Source organism: Astatotilapia calliptera, chromosome 3, assembly GCF_900246225.1.
Source record: "Astatotilapia calliptera chromosome 3, fAstCal1.2, whole genome shotgun sequence".
Lineage (NCBI taxonomy): Eukaryota > Metazoa > Chordata > Actinopteri > Cichliformes > Cichlidae > Astatotilapia > Astatotilapia calliptera.
The window spans coordinates 51,142,866-51,161,820 of NC_039304.1; the positions used below are offsets into that span (position 1 = coordinate 51,142,866).

An 18,955-nucleotide genomic window follows, 5' to 3' on the forward strand; every position below is an offset into this window, starting at 1 on the left:
ATCCACACACACACTTTCAGTTCTTTTTCTGCTGTAATGAAACAAAAATTGATTAAACGAGCGCCGTTGAACTTCCTGCTGATGTTTCTATGTGAAGCAGTCGGAGACGTTCCTCCGGCTGGACGACACGCTCTGCTTTGATACAAAATAAAGCTCCGATATTTTCCTCTACACTAGTTTATCTCATGACTTTGAATCCCCCTGAAGATACTGACAGTGAAGCACGTACATAATACTCCAGCCTTTCAACTCTGATCTTATTTAGTTCAACAACATATTTATTGTTGTCATAAACAGCCAAGAAAAAAACAACAAACTGCTCCTCCCATTCAACACATGTCAGTCCATATCCCAGCAAACTAAATCATCTCCATTTACACGTCAAATAGAAACATGAATCACTTGTAATGATTAGAAACTTGATAGAATTTCAAATCTAGTTTGGGGAGTCATTCAGTGAGAAACAGTGAAATGATTTTCCATGTGAAAAGGTGGACAGCAGAAACAGAAAGAAACAGTGAAACTAAAAGAGAAACAAAGAGCTTTGGAACAACGAGGCAGCAGGAGGACAGCTGCAGTTTAACAGCTTCAACTCACTGACAGGAAACAACATTAGAAACATCATCATCCTCAACTCATCTGCTGCACTGACACTGACACCTTCAACGGACACACCTTCACTTTACCACCAGTGTTAATGTATGGAAACATCCTGTGATTGAAAGTGTGTGTGAAGGTGTGTATGTGTGTGTTAGTATCAGGATCAGAGAACAACAACTTTCCTTTGTTCCAGTCCAGATTCACTCTGATCCTCTCGGGCCTTTTCTTTACTGAGAGATCAGTATAAGTGGATGGTGAACATGCTGAATATTTGCCTTCATCAAACCCTATTGTCCATAACCCTGACTGTTTGTCTCCCTTCCTCTGCACAGACTCTGCTAACACACCCAGTTCCCACCATGTACTATCTTCAACCTCGATATCCCAGCTCTGAGTCCCTGAGTTAAAGCCCTCAAAGCCCTCAGAGCCCAGGACAGAGCAGAACAAATCAAACCTCTCTGGATTATCAGGAAGCTGCTGCCTCTCTCCTCCATATCTTACACTGGTCAGATCTTCAGACAGGATGAGGTTTGGATGAGCAGTGTTTGGGTCCAGAATGAGAGGAGTGTAGGAGACCATGTCCTTCATGTTGTTCCAGATGTTGAAGGTCAGGTTGCCCAGGTGTTTGGCCTGGTCTATCAGAGCTCCTGAGGGCAGCTGTGGATCATCCAGCAGGGGGCAGCACTGGACTCTTTCCACTGCAGCCTTGTAGTTGTGCAGGAATGAGACGTCTTCAGCTCTCAGCTCCTCCTCTGTGGCTCTGACTGTGTCTGAAAGAGCTGCTATCTCTCTGCTCAGAGCCTCCATCTTCTCCTTCATCATCCCACTCTTCTGCTCCTCTTCCTCCCTCAGTGCAGCCAGCCTGGCCTCCTCTTCCTCTGCTAGAAACTGATGAAGCTTCTTAAACTGCTCCTTAATCTGCCTCTCTGTGTGTCGGGCCTGGACCTTAATGTGTTCTGCTGTTTGATCAAACTTCACTTGAACTTCTTCACAAACCTTTAACTTCTCCTTTAAGGGCTCCAGAGTTTCCTGAAGTTCCTTTTTGTGTTGTTGTGCAGCTTCATCGATGGGTCTGAATCTGTGATTGGTGTGTTTTTCTGAGTCTCTGCAGACGAGACACGCTGGCTGCTGATGGTCCAGACAGAAGAGTTTGAGTTTCTCAGAGTGCAGACTGCAGAGAGCCTCTGAAGCTCTCTGATCTCTCTCCTGTAAGAACGACTCACACAGGTTCTTTAAAGCCAGGTTTAAAGGTGGATCATCCTTTGAAGATATGTTCTTACAAATTGGACACTCACGTATCTGTTTTTTGATCCACCATCTCTTCAGACAGTCTTTACAGAAGCTGTGGCTACATGACAGAAGAACAGGATCTCTGAAGACCTCCTGACAGACCGGACAGCAGAGATCCTCCTCTGATCTGGAAGCCATTGAGTCTGTGAGTGAAGCTGAAAACAGCAGACAGGAAGTACAGTCAGTCCTGGTTCCCCTCCCTCCTCTACGACCTTCACTGAAACTTCCTTTGAGTCGTGTTTTTGCTCAAACTCACATTCAGTGTGTGGAGCGTCAGCAGCTTGAAGCAGCAGTGTTGGAGTTTTCCACTTTTCTCTCCTGTAGCTGGACTCACTCAGAGGAAGCTGCTAGTTTGGTCTGAACTCAGTCTGATCGTCTGCGCATCTCTCTTTACTGACGGAAGAGGAACAGCCTGTTTCCTGGTTTCTCTCAGGTGAGTGACGTGAGGGGAGGAGAAAAATGTTGCTTTACCTGTAACATAGTTTAGTTTCATTCCAGAGTTAAACTGTCATCCTGCCTCTTGCTCACAATTTATAAAACAGACTTTTCATGTCCACAGATCACAGCATGAAGCTCAGATCATGAAGTGTGACTCAGTGGTGCAGCTTTTTGGCAGATTTATCTCAGACTTTGTTCTGGTTATTTGTAAGATTCCACAGCAGTGGCGGTGTAATGCAGTCACACAAACACAGGTGGTGTTAAGGTGGATTCACTTTGTTACAGACCTGTAAAAGTTAAATGGATTGCATGGGTGGGCAACTCCAGGTCTCAAGGGCTGCTGTCCTGCAGGTTTTAGATCTCACCCTGGGTCAACACACAAATCAAATGATTAGTTCATTACCAGGCCTCTGGAGAAGTATAAGACATCTTGAGGAGGTAATTTAGCCATTTAAATCAGCTGTGTTGAATCAAGGATACGTCTAAAACCTTCAGGACATCGGTCCTTGAGGCCGGGAGTTGCCCACCCCTGAGTTACTTTAACTGCAGCTACTTTTCAGACCAACATCAAATTCTGTCTGACACAAACAACAGCTGTAGATTAACCTTTGTCCTCCTTTTTACTTTCTGAAGCACAGTTTAATCAATTTGAGCTTTTTAATTAATGTTGTTTAAAACTTTCTGCTGGAATTCTTTCAGGAAGATACCCACATAGCAAAATTGGTATGGCCACGATCTAGTCCCACATACCGCAAAGAATGATGGCCCTCCGGTGGCCCAGATATGGTTTGCCAGAGGTGGCCCACACATGGGCCAGCACAAGACCAGTTGCAGACACACTGCTGGTCCTGTGCTGGCCCAGAACTGTTTCAGCTATGTGGGAAATACCTGCTAAGAAACCACTACCAGGGAAAAGCAACAAGCAGAAGAGATTTGTTTAGGCCAAGAAACACAAGGAATGGATATTAGACTAGTGGAAACTGTGCTCTGGTCCAAATTTGAGATATTTGGTGGAACCAAAGTTCTTTATGTCTTTGTGCAAAACGGAAAAGGTGAAAGGTGTGATCGTGTGGGGGTCCTTTGCTGGTGACTCTCTATGGGCTTATGATTGAAATCTCTTTATTTTATGTATTTATCACATTTTAGTAATAATAATAATAATGGATTGGATTTATATAGCGTTTTTCAAGGCACCCAAAGCGCTTTACAATACCACTATTCATTCACTCTCACATTCATACACTGGTGGAGGTATGGGCAGAAATCTTTGCCATCAGAAACTGAATTTGAATAAGTTAAATTTGAATTTGAATTGCTCAGATTGAATCTGAATTGTAACTTGAATAAATGCTTTTGAAAACTGAATTTGAATTAGTCTAATTTGAAATTGAATTTATGGTTTGAAAATGATCATCACTAAATAGAAATTGAAATTTTATATTTTGAAAATGAATTGATTTGCTTTGAAACTGCATTTTATCCTTTAAAGATTCAGCTCTCGAATAATTTCAGTTTCACTTCTCACCATTCAGTTTCAGTTCTACAATTCAATTTCAGTTCTACAATTCAATTTCAGTTCCAAAATTCAGTTTTTTGGAACTTACATCCGGTTCCGGTTCAAGCGCAGATTAATAGAACTACGTTTTACTAGCGGACCGAAAGTGTTACCGACAGGAATCTACAGCATCTTGAGCTGAATTAAGACTTCAGAAGTCATTCGTCATGTCGAATGACCAGCGGATAAACTCTCAGGTTGGTAATAAATATATTACATGTATAAGAACAAGCGTCATGTTAACAAATCATAGCCGTACGGTAACTTTCATGCTTATTGTAGCTGCTAGCTAAAAACGCTAATTTAGCGTAGTTTGCCGTGAATTCAGCTTTGACAACCAATATGATCGACTGTTTCTAGTAGAATTCCAAAGTTGTCATCTTGGACCCTCTCAGAGTACCCCCTCTGTATGCTTGCAGAGACCCCTACAGTAGGGAAACATGCAAAACGGTGTCCAAACCTTTGTATTTTAGCTTTATTTATGTCTTACACAGCATCCCAACTCTTTAGCTAACTTAATAACTAAAATGTGATAAATACAAATGGCTGCCATATCACGCCATCGGCCCCTCTGGCCAACACCAGTAGGCAAGTAGGGTAAAGTGTCTTGCCCAAGGACACAACGACCAGGACAGAGAGCCCAGGGATTGAACAGGCAACCTTCCGGTTACAGATGCGATTCCCAACCCCCTGAGCCACGGTCACCCCAGCGAAGTAATATCACTTTTGTGTCACTTATATACATATAGGAGAGCATGACAAAGGTGTTCTACACACACACACACACACACAGTGGGGCATTGTAAGCTCATGGGAGATATTAAGCAGTTAGTGAGACTCCTTGTCCTTATCTTGGGATGGGGGGGATTCGGGATGTAAATCGGCTGAGATTATAGCCCCATATAGAGTATTGCTAGCATTCAAATGACACTATTTTCAGGAACCTGAGAACCATTCATAAAGAGTTGACACTCAACAGGAAACCCTGTTGGAATTTCCATCACTAATAGGGGATATTTAAAAGTTGATGTGTACAGCAAACCAACGCATACACTCATCATCCACTCAAGCCCAAACTGGATGTCATCAGGCCACTCCAACACAGAGCGAACACCATCCCCACAGATACAGCGGCCAGAGAAGTAGAAAAAAATCATATCAAGAGTAAATATGGTTATCCCATCTGGACAATTGTCAAATTAGGAAGGCACCTAAAGAAAACTTCAGGTGATCCAGGAGAAAAGAAGGACAGCTGCTGCTGTCCAGATGTTCGTTTATCCACTACAGCAGCGGTCCCCAACCCCCGGGCCTCGGATCGGTACCGGTCCGTGAGTCATTTGGTACCGGGCCACGAGAGTTGAAGCTCAGGTGTGAAATATATGCTTTTCAGGGTTTTTATTGGCTTTCAGCGTTATTTTGTTATCGTTTTTATCGTTAACTCGGTTTTCCTGGGTCTTTTCAGGTGTGTTATGAATAAATCTTCTTTTTTGCGGTACCGGTACTAGTTTTATTTTGTTGTATTTATCCGTGACACCTTAAGGCCGGTCCGTGAAAATAATGTCGGGCATAAACCGGTCCGTGGCGCAAAAAAGGTTTGGGACCGCTGCTGATTTATACATTGGGGAAACCAAACAACACCTGGTGAAGCGGATTGCACAACACAGAAGAGCTAACTCGTCAGGCCGGGACTCCGCAGTGTATTTACACCCACAGGCCTGTGGCTAATGTTGTGGAAAATCTTAAATAAAACTGCAACTAGCTAGTGAGTTTGTCTTTTGAAGTGAGGTTTATTACAGAAGAAGGAAAAAAAGAAAACCACTGCAGAGGATAAAACGTTCAGATCAAACACCAAACAGTTTTCTGAGGAAGGACACCCCCCTGAACTATACCTTCCCAGAACACTTCTCAAAGAAAGAACACTCCACAGCATACCAACATAGCAAGCAGGTCTGGCCTGCTGGCTGACATCTGGCATGATAAGACGTATGTCATCCAGATATGGGCCAGGTCTGGAATAGATGGCACTGTCTATGTGATGGCATGCCATATCTGGCTCGATTGTGGTTTGGTTTATGTGGCCCAGGCTCATACAAAACAGGTCTGGCCCGGATCCAGCATCAAGCTGGCACTTCTGACTGACTGTGTCATGGCAGAGTATATGTCAACCAGATGCAGGCCAAATCTGGCAATGAGGCACTATTTATGTTCCTATTTTACTATTTTAGTTAGAAGACCCAAATGCCATGTTGTAATACTATACTGCTATGGTTGCCAACATTTCAAATACAGGTTTGACAGGTTTGTGAGTGTACTTTATCCAAAACCTAGAGAGGATTTACTCATCCTTAGAGCAGGTCACCTATTGAATGGAAGGTTAGTGGTTTGATCCATGGCTTCTCCAGTCTGCATGTCGACAGTGTGAGTGTGTATGAATGTAGTTAGGAAGCACTCAGATAAGAGAGTGTGTGGTTGGGTGAATGTGGCATGTTGTATAGAGCACTTTGAGTAATCTGGGAGAGCTTGAAAAATACTATATAAGAATCAGACCATTCACTGTTCAAACAGAGTTTTGTCATGTGCTTTTGGACTATTATGCACATGTTTTTATTACATGGCTTAATTAAGGTACACATTAGGCTGACATCTGGGGCCAGAGCTTAAACTGTTCTGGGCCAGCACAGGGCCAGCAGTGTGTCTGCAACTGGCCCATGGCTGCACACAACTTACACATGGCCCACATAGCGCAAAGAATGATGGCCCTTTGGTGGCCCAGACCGGGTTTGCCAGAGGTAATCTACACATGGGCCAGCAAAGGGCCACTAGTGTGTCTGCAGCTAGCCTTGTGCTGGCCCACACGTAGGCCACCTTTGGCAAACCAGATATGGGCCACTAAAGGGTGGTCATTCTTTGCAGTATGTGGTCCATGTGTAAGCACATTGTGTGGGCCAGATCCAGACCATACCAATTTTGCTATGTGGGTATCATATATCTCTACATCTTCAGTCTAGCTCATCCTTGCCCCTCTGCCACTTTAAAGAGTTTGACCATCCGTCACCTCCCTAAAAACAGGCTGTCTGGAAATCTTAAAATCTATAATACACCCTCTGTGCAGGTGCAATAAAACCTCAGTCCCACATGTGATAACATTCGATATGCATGCACACACTTGGTGTCAGGAGAGATCTTGCTATACTAAAGCGATATGATTAAAATATGTGATTAATACATGAGAAAAGATATCGGCTACCACACCACTCTTTCAAAGATGAGGATGTACACATGCTGGACAGGGAGGAACACTGGTTTGAGTGGTAAGTCAAGGACACCATTTACGTGAAAAGGGTGTATTGGAATTTCTTTCATTTATGTATTGGTCAAAATGTTTTATTGTATAATGCTTTGGTGCCACTGGGGTGTCTACCTCACACCCTATTCAAGCAGTCAGATAGATGGTGGGGTTCTGGTAAGGAAATGGGGACATTCACACAGGAAGCCTGGCAGCAATGTTTGGAGAGAGAGAGTCTGCTGGTCACGTTCCCTGCTATGGCTGCTCTCACCAAACTTGGTTTTGTTCTTTATTAAAGGATGGTAGCTACCGCTCACAGTTTGTCTGCAGGCTTTATTAAATGAAAACTTCAATAACAAAGGAATCGAATCGGCCTAAGGGTACATCTTTCACCATCTTACAATACTGTGGTGGCAGCGATTCCCCAAATGGTAATCATGGCCTTTGATCAATAATCATTTTTTTCTTTCCTTTTTTTTACTTGTCCCATTTGAGTCTTTAGCCGTTAGAATTGTTGTCTGAAGGCCAACAAAGATACCCAATGGATTTAATTTACCAAGTGGATCGACCTTTGTTGTTATTATTTATTTATTTTATTGTTAGTTGTTACAGATGGGAAAGACATAGCTGAGGGATAGGAAAGGGGGGAAAGAAAAAGAGGAAGGAAAAGAAAAACAGGGTGGGTTGTGCGAAATCCCAGAAATAAAGTCTAGACAAAGCATATCTGTGAACTAAGGTGTAGGTCTATTAGGTTATGTTCTGGTTATCCTTGGGTTGGGGGATGGGTGTTGTGTATCAGTTTATTTAGTCTGCTGGCATCTGTGACCCTCAACCTGCTGCCCCAGCATACAACAGCATAGAGGATAGCACTGTGTATTTTTTTACTCTGATTAAATTCAGTATGGTTCCGACAACTGTTTTTACAATGTGCTTTGAGGTAGCAGCCAAGAAAGGTTTAGTTTGTGCCTATGAACAGTGAACATCTGTGTGGATTAGCGGGCTTGTATTCAAAAGGTTTCTCCTTGTAATGATCTGCAAGAGGGTGCGGGGAGCCATAGCCCCATCCCCCAGGGCATGAAGGAGATCCAGGCCCCAGGCATCCAGGGGCCCCAAGAGTGTGAGAGAGGGGGCACTGCAGAGGGGGCTGCAGTGTGTGTTGGCAGTCAGCTGTGCCAGAGTGAACCGAGCCGCATTATATAGTATACCCCATAGTAATAGATACAGAGAAAAACCCAACAGTCATATGACCCCCTATGAGCAAGCACTTTGGCGACAGTGGGAAGGAAAAACTCCCTTTTAACAGGAAGAAACCTCCGGCAGAACCAGGCTCAGGGAGGGGCGGGGCCATCTGCTGCGAACGGTTGGGGTGAAAGAAGGAAAACAGGATAAAGACATGCTGTGGAAGAGAGACAGAGATGAATAACAGATATGATTCAGTGCGGCGAGGGCATCATGGGAATCCCCGGCAGCCTACGCTTATTGCAGCATAACTAAGGGAGGATTCAGGGTCACCTGGTCCAGCCCTAACTATATGCTTTAGCAAAAAGGAAAGTTTTAAGCCTAATCTTGAAAGTAGAGATAGTGTCTGTCTCCTGAATCCAAACTGGAAGCTGGTTCCACAGAAGAGGGGCCTGAAAACTGAAGGCTCTCCCTCCCATTCTACTTTTAAATACTCTAGGAACAACAAGTAGGCCTGCAGAGCGAGAGCGAAGTGCTCTAATAGGGCGATATGGTACTACAAGGTCATTAAGATAAGATGGGCCTGATTATTTAAGACCTTGTATGTGAGGAGCAGGATTTTGAATTCAATTCTGGATTTAACAGGAAGCCAATGAAGGGAAGCCAAAACAGGAGAAATGTGCTCTCTCTTTCTAGTCCCTGTCAGTACTCTTGCTGCAGCATTTTGGATTAGCTGAAGGCTTTCTAGGGAGTTTTGTGGACATCCTGATAATAATGAATTGCAGTCGTCCAAACTGGAAGTAATAAATGCATGAACTAGTTTTTCAGCGTCACTCTGAGACAGGATATTTCTAACTTTAGAGATGTTGCGCAAACGGAAGAAAGCAGTCTTACATATTTGTCTAATATGTGCATTGAAGCACATTTCTTGTTCAAAAATAACTTCAAGGTTCCTCACAGCATTACTGGAGGTCAAGGTAATGCTATCCAGAGTAAGAATCTGGTTAGATACCATATTTCTAAGATTTTCAGGGCCGAGTAAAATAACATCAGTTTTGAATTAAGAAGCAGAAAGTTAGCGGCCATCCAGCTCTTTATGTCTTTAAGACATTCCTGCAGTTTAACTAATTGGTGTGTGTTATCTGGCTTCATGGACAGATAGAGCTGCGTGTCATCTGCATAGCAGTGAAAGTTGCAGTAACAAGTTAGCTCTTCTGTGTTGTGCCATCAGCACATCTGACAATTTGCATATTAATGATCAAGAAACTGACCTTACAGCCTATTATTTGCCAGTGAATCACATCAGGTTGACATACACCCTGCCATGAAGCTCGACCATTTAATTGTTGTAAGGAGAGCCATATAGCAAATAAATACTTTGTTCCACTACACTTGCCTTGGTCTGTCTCACTGTGTTTCCAGCCGCTAAGGGCTGCCCTGTTACAAGTGGTGTCAGGAGTGTGTCACTCATGCCACAGTGAGAAGATGATGACAAGAGGTGGAAGAAAGCCAGGCCAAGAGGAGCAGCCTGATGAAGGAGTTGGAGCTTCATCTGAGCTAGAGGCCATGGCAGCAACAAGCCCTGAGGACAAATTGGAGAAGTTAACAGGGTTGGTGAAATCTCTTATGCGGTCTCAAGCAGCCAGAGACCAAAAGTGGGAGAAGGATTTGTCACATCAGGGGCAAAGGTGGAAAGGCATGCAGCATCAATTTCAGCAAATCCAGCTACAAGTTAATGCTGTAACTGATAAGCCTGATCCACCAGAGGCACTAGCGCCCCCTACAACATCTGAAGAACAAGAACTTGGATTCAATGGTGAAGACATTCCAGTGGCCAGTGGGTCCAGGTCTTTAATTGAACCAAAACTTTTTCCTCTGTCACCAGAAGATGACATTGAACATTTTCTGACTACGTTTGAAAGAATGGCAAACGTGTGTTGATGGCCCAGAGATGAGTGGGCTATTCGTCTGGTTCCCCTGTTGACAGGTAAAGCCCGCACAGCCTACATTCTTATGGATTTAACAGACTCTGAGAATTATGATAAGGTGAAAGAGGCAATTCTGGCAAAATATGAGATCACTGCTGACACCTACAGACGCCGCTTCAGATCTCTGAAAGTTGAGCCAGGTGAGACGCCACGTGAACTTTGTTAGATTGAAAGACCTGTTTTCAAGATGGATTAAACCTGAAAAATCAACTGTAGAAGAAATATCTGAGCAGATAATTCTGGAGCAGTTTTTGAGAATGGTTAACCCAGAGCTGGAGATTTGGATACGTGAGCATGACCCGAAGACGGCAAAGGAAGCAGCTAGCCTCGCAGAGGTTTTCACTTCAGCCAGAAAAGGAAGCAAGAGCACCTACTTCAGCCGGGAGACCCACTACGCCCAACCAAGTAAGTCCATTGGGGGTGAACAGGGTTCTGGTCAAGTTCAGGCTAGAAATCTTTCTAGTTCTAGGCAGCTCCCTTCCCATAGACCTCACAATGTGAAGAAATCCTTTAAGTCTTCAGTTCAGGATATTAAATGTTATCACTGTCATAACTTTGGCCATACACAACAATTTTGCCCTGCCCTTAAGTCAAAACCATCTCTTTTGTGTGCAGTTCCAAGACCAGCCACAGAGCCGGTAGGAAGGAAAGCTTGTACTGTCCCTGTTTTAATTAATGGGCGTAAAGAGGAAGCTTTGCTTGACTCTGGGTGCTTCCAAACTCTTGTACATTCTAGCATAATTTCAGGAGAAAAGCTAAGTCCGGTTGGGGCTACAATAAGTTGTGTGCATGGAGACGAACACAGGTACCCCACTGCTGAGGTTTACCTGACAGTGGGAGGTCAAACCTACTTGTTAGTGGTAGCTGTGGTTCCCAGTTTGCCATATTCAGTGATACTTGGTAATGACATCCCCACTCTTTTTGATCTAATACATCAGTCAGATTATGACCCTCAAGTGAGTGCTGAGAAAGACATTCAAGGCTTAGGTGATGAATCTGGAAGCTCACTTCCTCTAGATATGACAGTTGAACCATTTAAACCATGTCATGTAGTCACAAGAGCACAAAGTGCAAAGGAAATGATGCAAGAACTACCCTTTTTTGAGGAGTCTCTCGAAACAGAGCCAGGGAAGATTAGGAAGTCTAGGGCTCAGAAAAGAAGGGAAAAGTTCAAAGGCTCAGGGGAAAAAGGTACAGCATTGTTCCCTAAGCCAAATAACCAACTTGAGTTTGATGTTCCCTCAGATTTAGGTGCACTCCAAAGAAGCGACCCTACTCTAAACCCTGGTTTGAGAAGGTAACAGAGGTAGAGGGGGCTAGTCAAGGTCAGGTAAGCTGTCTTGCAGACACTGTTTACTTGATTAAAGGAGGCATCTTGTACCAGAGAAAGGGGAAGTGCGAAGCTGTGGCACTCCCACAACAGTTCAGGAACAAAGTTATGGATTTGGGTCATTCAATTCCATGGGCAGGTCATATGGCTTTTCACAAAACACTGAATAGGATCAGCAGTCGTTTTGTTTGGCCAGGGATGTATGTCCAGGTTTCTGAGTTTTGCCGTTCCTGTGAAAAATGTCAGTTGACCTCAGGCAAAGGAGTAGCACGAGCCCAGTTGCAACCACTGCCAATTATTGAAACACCGTTTGAGAGGCTAGGCATGGATATCGTGGGCCCTTTAGAGAGGAGCTCCACCGGTCATCGCTACATATTAGTCATATGTGACTATGCAACACAGTTTCCTGAGGTCTTCCCACTCAGATCAATTAAAGCTCGTCACATTGCTAATTGTCTTCTGCAGCTTTTCTCTAGGGTAGGCATACCAAGAGAAATTCTGACGGATTGTGGAACGAACTTTCTATCCAAGTTGTTGCAGCAGGTTTATAAGTTGTTAGGGATAAAGGGACTTAAGACCACCCCTTATCACCCCCAAACGGACGGGCTAGTGGAGAGATACAACCAGACTCTCAAAAGTATGCTGCGCGAGTGTGTGTCTGACACAGGTGCTGACTGGGATCAATGGCTGCCCTACCTTCTGTTTGCCTACCGGGGGGTCCCGCAGGTTTCCACTGGCTTCTCGCCTTTTGAACTTTTATACGGTCGCCAAGTGAGAGGCCCCCTGGATCTGCTTAAGGACTGCTGGGAGGAATCCAAAGCAGAGGGCGAAAACATCGCAGCCTACGTCATCACCATGAGAGGGAGGTTGGAGAAAATGGCATCATTGATGCAAGACAACATGAAAGCTGCACAAAAACATCAAAAGACTTGGTATGATCAGAAGGCCAGGGATAGGGTCTTCCTTCCAGGTCAGAAAGTACTGTTATTGCTTCCCACCAGCGATAACAAGTTGCTGACAAAATGGCATGGACCATACGAGATCGTCAGACAAGTGAGTAAAGTCACTTATGAGCTGAATATGCCAGAAAGAGTTAAAAAATATCAGACATTTCACGTGAACTTGTTGAAGGAATTCCACAGCCGACAAGAGCCGGTCTATCAGTTACTGGTGCGTTCAGTTAAGGATGAGGAGGTGACTGAGAAGTTCTTTCCAACTAACATTCAAGTTTGTGCTTCAGTTGACCTTTCTCATTTGTCTCCTACTGAGTAGGCTGATATAAAACCACTTGTGGACCCACAGCTCTTTCAAGAAACACCGGGCTTCACATCACTGGTTCAGCACAAGATACGGGTGAAGGAGGATGCACCCGTTCGACAAAAGAGCTATAGAATTCCAGAACAGTTGGTGCCAGTGCTGCAGAAAGAAATAAAACTGATGTTGGACCTGGGAATCATTGAGGTGTCAAGTAGTGAGTGGTGCAGCCCGATTGTTTTGGTACCAAAGAAAGATGACACCCTGAGATTCTGTATTGATTTCAGATATTTGAATGCAGTATCCAAGTTTGATCCCTACCCAATGCCCAGGGTGGGTGACCTGCTGGAGAGAGTTGGATCAGCAAGGTACATTACAACACTTGATCTGTGTAAAGGATACTGGCAAGTGGCTTTGGCACCAGAAGCAAGAGAGCTGACAGCCTTCAAAACTCCTTTTGGTATGTACCAATTTAAAGTCATGCCATTTGGGCTTCAAGGTGCACCAGCGACATTCCAACGATTAATGGACCATGTACTGAGAGATGTGTCAGCATTCTCTGCAGCATATCTGGATGACGTGGTGGTGTACAGCCAGTCCTGGGAAGAACATGTCGTTCACCTGCAGAAGGTGCTACACTCCATCAGAATGGCTGGACTGACTATCAATCCCAAGAAATGCTCCATAGCCAAGAGAGAAGTGGAGTACTTGGGCTTTGTAGTTGGCTCTGGGGAGATAAAGCCGCAGGTTGGAAAGATTGAAGCAATTCAGTCCTTCCCAGTTCCGACAACAAAAAGGAAGGTGAGAGGTTTTCTGGGTCTAGTAGGCTGGTACAGGAAATTCATACCTTCTTTTGCAGAGCGATCCACTGTACTGAATGACCTCACAAAAGGCTCAGCCCCCAACAAAGTGCGTTGGACAGAAGACTGTGAGCAAGCATTCAGAGACCTCAAGGAAGCAGTTTGCACACATCCAGTTCTACACAGTCCAGACTTCAACAAGCCATTCATCTTGCAAACTGATGCTTCAGGAGTTGGCCTTGGTGCTGTCCTTCAGCAAGAGGTGGATGGTGAAAGAAGGCCTGTGGTGTTTCTGAGTCGGAAACTACTCGACAGGGAGACGAGGTATTCGACGGTGGAGAAAGAGTGCTTGGCCATGAAATGGGCTATTGAGGCCTTGAGGTATTATCTTCTGGGACGTCACTTCACTCTGGAGACTGATCATCGTGCCCTCCAGTGGTTGAACCGCATGAGGGATGCGAATGCTCGCATTGCAGGATGGTACCTGTCTCTGCAGCCTTATGACTTTACGGTCCAGTATAGGCCGGGGAAGTCAAATGTGGTTGCTGATTGTTTATCTAGGATGACAGAGGACTGAAGCACTTCGCGCTTAAGAGAGGGAGGAGGAAATGTAAGGAAGAGGACTCCCTTACTGCATTTATTTATATTGTATTGTCTGTATAGCACTTTAGAGCACACCTTTCACTTTATTAAAAGCACCTTATCAAGCAATTTATGAGCATTGCACTTTAAGCATGGATTTGCACACAAGAAGTTTAAATATTTATTGACTATTTATTGGGAATTTTAAAATCAGTTGGTGGCCTTATTTCAGATCCTGCACAGCTGCTCCTCGTCAAGGAATGTGGTGGTTGTCTGTCAGGAGAGAAGAATGGTGATTGAGATTGTGATTAAGGTTTACCAATAAGGAAAACTAATGCAAATGTGTGTGTGAAATCAAGGGATAAAAGTGGTGCAAATAAGTGTTTGTAAGTTAATGATTACTCACCTTTCTTGACTGTGTCCTCTTCAAGGTGTTTGGGCAAATGTTTCCCCGGGGGTCCAGACACCATTTAAAGGTCCCGGGAGAGACCATGGGTAAAGAGTGTGGTGAATCTTTTTGTGCTTGGGTTTCTGGGTTTTTATAATATTGGGTTTGGTGTAACATTAAAGTGTGAAATATTTATTAATATGTAAATGTGAAAATGTATTTATGTATTTATTTATTCTTATTGATATATTGTATACTGTGGTGGAAGGTTGGGATTTAAGAATTTACCTGAGAGTGGAATAATGGTTAAGTCTGTGACAGCTGAACATATTTAAGGCTGCCAGTTGTCATTAGAGGGTGGATTTTTTTTGTGCTGTAAAGAAGCTCGACCATTTAATTGTTGTAAGGAGAGCCATATAGCAAATAAATACTTTGTTCCACTACACTTGCCTTGGTCTGTCTCACTGTGTTTCCAGCCGCTAAGGGCTGCCCTGTTACAACGCCAGTCAATCAGAAGTGCCAGCTTGTTGCCGGATCTGGGTAAGACCTGATTTCTATAAGACTGGGTCACATAAACCAAACCACAATCGGGCCAGATATGGCATGCCATCACATAAACAGTGCCATCATTGCCAGACCTGGCCCACATCTGGTTGACATAAACCCTGCCATGCCCAAAGTCAGCCAGCAGTGCCGGCTTGACACCAGATCCGGGCCAGAGCTGTCTGCTATGTGGGTATGTGGCTAGTAAAGTTTAAATAAGCTGCTAATGTGTTAGGAAAATAATAATTAAATAAAGCTTTTTTTATATATATATACACATTTTGATGTGCTATTAAAGTGTTGGCATCCCATGTTTTGAGGGTTAAAAGCTTCATTCAGTGCTATGAATGAATTGAAATATTGCGATTAACCTAGAATGACAGTTTTTGCAACATGCTTACACATCACACTGGTCATGATAATATTTTCTGGACCAAGAGAGTTTGAACAGAATATACCAAACTTAGAAAATAAATAGAATCAGTAAGATAATATTAATAATCAAGGCTAGGCAAGGGAGGTGTTATCTTTTTCTGTTTCTTATAGGGAAAAGAGAAGATACAAGGCAAGGTCGGACGTGAACGGAGAGAAGACCTGTAGGGAGACTGCCATGTCGCTTCTGGAAGAAGATAGTCATAATAATACTTGCTGTTGCTCGGGTATAAAACTGTACAACCTGATCCAGTGTCATCCTTCGTGTGAATATGGTTGATTTCACTAATTTATCTCATGACTTTGAATCCCCCTGAAGATCCTGACAGTGAAGCACGTACATAATACTCCAGCCTTTCAACTCTGAGCTTATTTAGTTCTATTAATACACTGAAATCTCATTTGTGTCATGAAGAAAGTCTTTAATCAAACAGAATTCAAAGAGCAGAAACATTTCATATATGGAGTTAAACATGAATCATTGTTTCAACAACATATTTATTGTTGTCATAAACAGACAAGAAGACAACAACAAACTGCTCCTCCCATTCAACACATGTCAGTCCATATCCCAGCAAACTAAATCATCTCCATTTACACGTCAAATAGAAACATGAATCACTTGTAATGATTAGAAACTTGATAGAATTTCAAATCTAGTTTGGGGAGTCATTCAGTGAGAAACAGTGAAATGATTTTCCATGTGAAAAGGTGGACAGCAGAAACAGAAAGAAACAGTGAAACTAAAAGAGAAACAAAGAGCTTTGGAACAACGAGGCAGCAGGAGGACAGCTGCAGTTTAACAGCTTCAACTCACTGACAGGAAACAACATTAGAAACATCATCATCCTCAACTCATCTGCTGCACTGACACTGACGCCTTCAACGGACACACCTTCAGTTTATCATCAGTGCTGATGTATGGAAACATCCTGTGAGTGAAAGTGTGTGTGAAGGTGTGTATGTGTGTGTTAGTATCAGGATCAGAGAACGACAGCTTTCCTCTGTTCCAGTCCAGATTCACTCTGATCCTCTGGAACGTCTTCTGTACTGACAGAGTCATGGATCCAGCTGATGATGACCATGCAAAGTATTTACCTTTATACAACCATATTATCCATAATCCAGACAGTTTGTCTCCCTTCCTCTGCACAGACTCTGCTAACACACCCAGATCCCACCCTGTACTCTCTCCAACTTCAACATCCCAGCTGTGAGTCCCTGAGTTAAAGCCCTCAGAGCCCAGGACAGAGCAGAACAAATCAAACCTCTCTGGATTATCAGGAAGCTGCTGCTTCTCTCCTCCTCGTCTCACACTGGTCAGATCTTCAGACAGGATGAGGCTTGGATGAGCAGTGTTTGGGTCCAGAATGAGAGGAGTGTAGGAGACCATGTCCTTCATGTTGTTCCAGATGTTGAAGGTCAGGTTGCCCAGGTGTTTGGCCTGGTCTATCAGAGCTCCTGAGGGCAGCTGTGGATCATCCAGCATGGGGCAGCGCTGGACTCTTTCCACTGCAGCCTTGTAGTTGTGCAGGAATGAGACGTCTTCAGCTCTCAGCTCCTCCTCTGTGGCTCTGACTGTGTCTGAAAGAGCTGCTATCTCTCTGCTCAGAGCCTCCATCTTCTCCTTCATCACCCCACTCTTCTGCTCCTCTTCCTCCCTCAGTGCTGCCAGCCTGGCCTCCTCTTCCTCTGCTAGAAACTGGTGAAGCTTCTTAAACTGCTCCTTAATCTGCCTCTCTGTGTGTCGGGCCTGGACCTTAATGTGTTCTGCTGTTTGATCAAACTTCACTTGAACTTCTTCACAAACCTTTAACTTCTTCTTTAAGGGCTCCAGAGTTTCCTGAAGTTCCTTCTTGTGTTGTTGTGCAGCTTCATCGATGGGTCTGAATCTGTGATTGGTGTGTTTTTCTGAGCCACAGCAGACGACACACACTGGCTGCTGATGGTCCAGACAGAAGAGTCTGAGTTTCTCAGAGTGCAGACTGCAGAGAGCCTCTGAAGCTCTCTGATCTCTATCCTGTAAGAATGACTCACACAGGTTCTTTAAAGCTCGGTTTAAAGGTGGTTCTTCCCTTGAAGATCTTCTTTTACAAATTGGACACTCGTGTGTTATTTGCTCTCTCCACCATCTCTTCAGACAGTCTTTACAGAAGCTGTGGCTACATGACAGAATAACAGGATCTCTGAAGACCTCCTGACAGACCGGACAGCAGAGATCCTCCTCTGATCTGGAAGCCATTGAGTCTGTGAGTGAAGCTGAAAACAGCAGACAGGAAGTACAGTCAGTCCTGGCTCCCCTCCCTCCTCTACCACCTTCACTGAAACTTCCTTTGAGTCGTGTTTTTGCTCAAACTCACATTCAGTGTGTGGAGCGTCAGCAGCTTGAAGCAGCAGTGTTGGAGTTTTCCACTTTTCTCTCCTGTAGCTGGACTCACTCAGAGGAAGCTGCTAGTTTGGTCTGAGCTCAGTCTGATCGTCTGTGCGTCTCTCTTTACTGAGGTTGAATAACATCCTATTTACTGGTTTTTCCCAGGTGTGTCAGGTGATGGGTGGATCTTCATGGCACCTTTCTGTTAAATGTTTCTTTTCACCTGAATCTCAGGTATGTTAATTCCAGTGTTTAACTGTCATCCTTCTTTTACATCAAAGGTATAAAACAGGTTTTGCTCCATTTCAGTTTCACATGTCACAACATAAAGCCTTTTCTGAAGCTCAGAAAATTGTGACTCAGTCGTGCAGCTGTTTGCCAGATTTTCTTCCAGACTTTTATCTGGTTATTTGTCAGGTTCCAGCAATGGTTGTATAATGTGTGGTGTATTCATAATCGTCTCTGGTACATTTGTTGTATGGGCAGTATGTGTTCATTGTTTGATTGTGTAATTACACACTGGCAATGCATGCCGGGAGATGGTAATACAGTGAGTAAAGAGTTGGTCTTACCGCACACAGTGGTCCCGCGTACTTATTCAGATTCAGTGTAAGAATCACACATGGTGTCAGAAGTGCTGTGTGACTTGTAAGACTCCATACATCTGCCGAGTGTGAGGAGAAGGGGAAGGTGGAAACGAAATGCCGAATGACGACGTAGACGATCGTCCGAGAGCAGGAGTTAGCACCGCGGCTAGCACCCCCAGCGCTACGTTGAGCATCCAACTAATCAAATCAAATCAAATCAAATCAGTTTATGGCTGGGGTGACTGGAGTCCTTGATTATCCTCCCCGCTTTCCTCAGGCAGCGCTTCCTGTAGATGTCTTGGAGGGAGGGAAGCTCACCTCCAATTATCCGT

At 44.0% G+C, this 18,955-nt stretch overlaps 2 protein-coding genes across 3 annotated transcripts; both read right to left on the minus strand.

The window, feature by feature from the left end:
• Positions 1–610: 610 nt before the first annotated feature.
• LOC113019714 (nuclear factor 7, brain-like) lies at positions 611–2,043 on the minus strand. The gene has a single exon (XM_026163534.1). It carries the CDS (start codon positions 2,026–2,028, stop codon positions 631–633), a length of 1,398 nt encoding a protein of 465 aa, XP_026019319.1. The 5' UTR covers positions 2,029–2,043; the 3' UTR covers positions 611–630.
• Positions 2,044–13,324: 11,281 nt separating this feature from the next.
• Positions 13,325–17,922, minus strand: LOC113019679 (nuclear factor 7, brain-like). 2 transcript variants are annotated; one of them, XM_026163476.1, is made up of 2 exons: positions 16,534–17,922; positions 13,325–13,930 (listed from the first exon to the last, which is right to left on the minus strand). In XM_026163476.1, exons 1-2 carry the CDS (start codon positions 17,905–17,907, stop codon positions 13,688–13,690), a joined length of 1,617 nt encoding a protein of 538 aa, XP_026019261.1. In that variant the 5' UTR covers positions 17,908–17,922; the 3' UTR covers positions 13,325–13,687. The 2 variants fall into 2 exon arrangements, with proteins under 2 accessions (XP_026019261.1, XP_026019260.1); XM_026163475.1 differs by lacking the exon at positions 13,325–13,930 and having other exon boundaries at positions 16,492–17,907.
• Positions 17,923–18,955: the final 1,033 nt, after the last annotated feature.

Bases quoted from the DNA above. Each gene is read 5' to 3' on its own strand.
- LOC113019679 (XM_026163476.1), bottom strand. From the start codon at position 17,907: ATGGCTTCCAGATCAGAGGAGGATCTCTGCTGTCCGGTCTGTCAGGAG. The intron at 13,931-16,533 runs GTGCAGCAGATG...TCAGTTTGCAAG, and splicing joins CGTTGAAGGCGTCAGTGTCA to ATGAATGGCTTGTTGAAGTC.
- LOC113019714 (XM_026163534.1), bottom strand. From the start codon at position 2,028: ATGGCTTCCAGATCAGAGGAGGATCTCTGCTGTCCGGTCTGTCAGGAG.